The sequence below is a fragment of the Peromyscus eremicus genome, chromosome 7, assembly GCF_949786415.1.
Source record: "Peromyscus eremicus chromosome 7, PerEre_H2_v1, whole genome shotgun sequence".
In the NCBI taxonomy this organism is placed as follows: domain Eukaryota; kingdom Metazoa; phylum Chordata; class Mammalia; order Rodentia; family Cricetidae; genus Peromyscus; species Peromyscus eremicus.
The window spans coordinates 18,066,260-18,070,542 of NC_081422.1; the positions used below are offsets into that span (position 1 = coordinate 18,066,260).

General features: G+C 53.3%; 1 protein-coding gene across 3 annotated transcripts; it reads left to right on the forward strand.

Moving 5' to 3' along the window:
• Positions 1-1,041: 1,041 nt before the first annotated feature.
• On the forward strand, positions 1,042-2,668 carry LOC131914806 (phosphatidylinositol N-acetylglucosaminyltransferase subunit Y). 3 transcript variants are annotated; one of them, XM_059267501.1, is made up of 2 exons: positions 1,042-1,152; positions 2,015-2,668. In XM_059267501.1, the coding sequence occupies exon 2, from the start codon at positions 2,290-2,292 to the stop codon at positions 2,503-2,505; it is 216 nt and encodes a 71-aa protein (XP_059123484.1). In that variant the 5' UTR covers positions 1,042-1,152; positions 2,015-2,289; the 3' UTR covers positions 2,506-2,668. The 3 variants fall into 3 exon arrangements, with proteins under 3 accessions (XP_059123484.1, XP_059123486.1, XP_059123485.1); XM_059267503.1 differs by lacking the exon at positions 1,042-1,152 and adding an exon at positions 1,337-1,462; XM_059267502.1 differs by lacking the exon at positions 1,042-1,152 and adding an exon at positions 1,355-1,487.
• Positions 2,669-4,283: the final 1,615 nt, after the last annotated feature.

Here is a 4,283-nt window from a genome sequence, read left to right on the forward strand (position 1 = left end):
GTGTGTGTGTGTGTGTGTGTGTGTGCAAAGGCGTGCACCTGTGTATAGTCCATAAGGCAGCTTTGTTCTTGGCTCTTTACTGCCACCTCGTGGTCCAACAAAAACTGCATGGACCCTACACTACTATGGACCTCTAGGAAGAAAAACTTTCTGATCTTTCCGTTTGCAGGAAGGTGGAAGGGTGGAGGCTCCTGTGTAGTAGTGCATAGAATCCAAGCTCAGACTCCTTCCTCGGTACGCTGGGCTCAGACATTACACTCTGTCTCCGTGTGCAAGCCGTGGCTGGCAACGGGAACAGCATTTGCGAACACGAATCCCCCTAACCTCCACCCCACGCCCAGATAGGGTCTTACTATGTAGTCCGGATGACCTGGATCTTGCTCTGTTAACCAGGCTGGCTTTGAACTCACAGAAATCCTCCTGCCTCTGCCCCCTGAGTGCTGAGATTAGGGGTGTATGCCACCACGTCTGGATACGTTCTCTCTTTAAACTGCATTTTATACTTTTGCGTGAATACACGCCGGAGTGCCACGGTGTATGTGTGGAGGTCAGAGGACAATGTGAGAAAATAGGTTCTCCAATCATGTGGGTCCCCGAGGACCGAATTCGGGTAATCAGGCTTGGCAGCAAGCGTCTATACTCGCTAAGCCATCATACCGGTCCAAACTATTATTTTGACATTTCAAATTCATATGTAAAACAACCAATTAGACTCTTTTCCCTTCCGCTTCAGAGGCTCAAGTCAGTTGGCAGCTGATGCCAAGTGCGATTCAGGCTCCCGGTTTATCCATTAGAAGTAGGGAAGGCTTCTGAGTGCGGAAAGACGCCACTGTCCGCTCTGGAAAGCCGTGAATAAACTGTGGCAAACATGCTTCTATCCTACCCCCAGCAGGACGGACGTACAGGACACCCAGCCAGAGCCGGCGGGGAGCCGTTCTGGCTTTACCCGTCACTCAAGGCCGCGGGGGCGGAGCCTGGGCGCCGGAGCGGAGGCGTGGCGCGCTGTCCAATGAGCAGGCGCGGGTGGTTCCATCGCGGGATCTGGGTTTCTCGCCCCGCCCCCCGCAGGGATTTGACTGCCCCGCCTCCGTGGAGCGGAGACCGTCACGGCTGGGCGCCGCCGGGACCGGGAACCCTGCGGGCCCCCGAATGGTGAGTTCAGGGTCTGGAGGTCCGAGATACGGGCCGAGGAGCTGTGGGGACCGGCAGGGGGCGGGACGTCGGCCGCCTCGCGCCCCCTAGGCGTCTGCGCCAGTTCCGCTCGGCCGGCTGGTTCGCTTTCGGCTCGGCCGGGTTCGGCTTGTCCGGCTCCGCTCGGCTCTGTCCGGCTCCGCTCGGCTCTGTCCGCCCGGCCACCGCTCCCCGCGGGACCTTGGTACCCCTTCGCGTCCCCGTGGGCCCAGGGCTGGCGCTGTCCCCAGCCGGTCCTCGGCGTATGGGACGCATCCACTCAGATGCTGAGGTCTGTTCGTCTGAAGTGAATCTAGGTTTGTAGGTCCCATCCCACTTCCCAGTTCACAAAAACATGATCATCCACCTGCCCTTCATCCTGCTTTTCAAACTGCCTACTTCCCAAAGTAGTGGATGACACTTTGTGGTGTTTTGAAGTGCCGTTCTTCTGCCACCACCTCCTCAGTCTGTTGTCACTGGCGTGAGTCACCACAGACAGCTTTGGAAGACACTTTTCTTTTTTCTTTTTTGGTTTTTTCGAGACAGGGTTTCTCTGTGAAACAGTCCTGGCTATCCTGATCTCACTCTGTAGACCAGGCTGGACTCGAACTCATAGAGATCCATCTGCCTCCCGAGGGAAGACACCCTTAAAAGATTTGTTTTCTAGTCGGTCGTGGTGGCTTAGGGATGCTGATGGAGGAGGACCTGTAGGTCCCAGCAATCCTCCTGTCTCTAACCTGCTCGGTACTGAAGTTGGAGGCTGCTTCTCTGTACCGCTTTCTTTCCTCTCCCCTCCCTTCTCCTTCCCTTCCTCTTGTTACTCAGTTGCACTTTTCTCATACAGTTAAGAACCCTTTACCCTGCTCTGCGGGGGACATGTGTGTTGTCTGCGGTCGCTGGTAACTGCTGCATGTGACGGTGGATCGGATCAGAAGGAGGCTGAGGAGCCCGCGCCTCCGGCCTGGGGCCGCAGGGGTTCTTGGGACCTCGGGAAGCATGGCCACATGCCTGGATGAATGAGCTGGGGCGACGGGAAGATCAGACAGGCGCGGAGCAGCACGGGAGCAGAACTTTTCAAAGGACCGAGTTTTTGATACTGTATACCTTTTACGGAGGAGGATGATCCCGTCTCTGCCCACCCTGACTGTCCTCATCCCGCTAGTCTCACTGGCAGGCCTGTTCTACTCGGCCTCTGTGGAGGAAGGCTTCCCCCAGGGCTGCACCAGCGCCAGCAGCCTGTGTTTCTACAGCCTGCTCCTGCCGGTCACCGTGCCGGTGTACGTCTTCTTCCACCTGTGGACCTGGATGGGGCTGAAGCTCTTCAGACATAATTAGTGCCGCCTCGGCCCCACTCGCGGGGACCTGCGTGATGAGTCGCCCTTGCGGCCGGAGCGTCCTGGTTGTTGGGTTCTGCCCTCTAGCGTTGCAGATTCTGATGTCAGTGCGGTAGCAGAATATAACACGTTCAATAAAATGTCTCGAGGGAGGAACACCACCAGTCTATCTGAAGACTGTTTCTTTTCTTTTCAAGACTGAGTTTTAATTATGTGTCTGGGTGTGGGTATGTGCACGTGAGGCCACAAGAGTGTTGGGTCCCCGGGAGCTGGAGGTACAGGCCATTGTGTGCTGCCTGACATGGTTGCTGAGAGTCTGCGACCCAGGACCCGTAGCAAGTTAAGTAACTGCTCTTCACCCCGAGCCATCTCTCCAGCCGCCTATTTCATTTCCTTTCTCTTCTTTTTTAGTTCAGGCTAACCTCAAACCTGGGGGGGGGGGGGTAATGACCTTGACCTTTAACCCTCCCGCCTCCACCTCCTGAGTGCTCAAATGAGGCAATTACTACCACATCCGGTTAGGTGGTGCTGGGGAAGGAACCCCGGGCTTCATGCTTGCTGAGCCAGCACCCTGTCAGCTACCCAGCCCCAGCCCTAAAGACGGTTTTTTAAATCCCATTCATTTAAATACTAGTTGTTTGGAAGCTGGGCATGGTGGCATATACTTTAATCCCAGCACTTGGGAGGCAGAGACAGGGGGATCTCCTTGAAGTCGAGGCCAGCCTGGTCTACACAAGTGGGTACCAGGCCAGTCAATGCTGCATAGTGTGACTGTCTCAAATAATAATTTGGAATTTTGTTTCAGCTTCGACGTCAATGGTAAAGTCTTATGTTAGGGATGACTCCACTGAGAGGCCCTGGATGGAGTAGTTGTAGGGAAATTAATTAGAACTAGTGTGATAGATAAAACTGTCAATATCTGGAAGCTGGAAATATCAAATATCAAAATGAGTTTGTGGCTGGGCAGATGGCTCAACAGTTTCTTACACCAGGTGCTTTGAAAAGGACCCCGTTCAGTTCCCAGCACCCACGTTGGTGGCTCACAACTGACTCCCTCTTCTGGACTCTGGGTACCTGCACACATGTGGTATGTATTCACACACACACACACACACACACACACACACACACACACCCCAAAACAAAACATTTTTTAAAGAGGAAAACAAATCTTGACTTTATAAAGTTATCTTTATTTTTTTGGTATCAGGTGTTACCAAGTGGTGGAGGTCATGGTCAAGGTCAGAGTCAGTGTTTCCTGGTTCTTGGATTCTTATTCAAGGAATTGAAATAAAAGTCCCTCACACAGATTTGCAAACATACATAGGAAACTTTATGTAGAGCAAAGCTATAGAACAGGCATGCAGATGAATGAGCCTATGGGGCTGTTCCTATTCAAACCACCACACCTGTTCTCCCAGCCTAAATTCCTCTGACCCTCCTTACAACTACCTGTACCTGCAGCTTCTGGGGACCTGCCTCTGCAAGCACTGTACACAGGTTTGCAACACATACACACCTAAAAATAAACACAAAGTCTTGCAAAAAAGGAAAAAAGTTCTTGTGGGCTGAAAGTAGATCTACCCTTGCTTGAAGGCAAGTTCAGAGATGGGGTGAGGAAGTGGCCGGCTTGACCTGAACTCGCTTGTTCCCAGTTCCTGAAGCCTCAGGGAGGTGGAGGCTTGGCACCATTGGCTACAGAATCTGGAATTCCTTGAGTACATTGGACCCTGTTTGAAGAACAGTGGGGCACCTCCCTGCCACAGGGGAGGTGAGAAT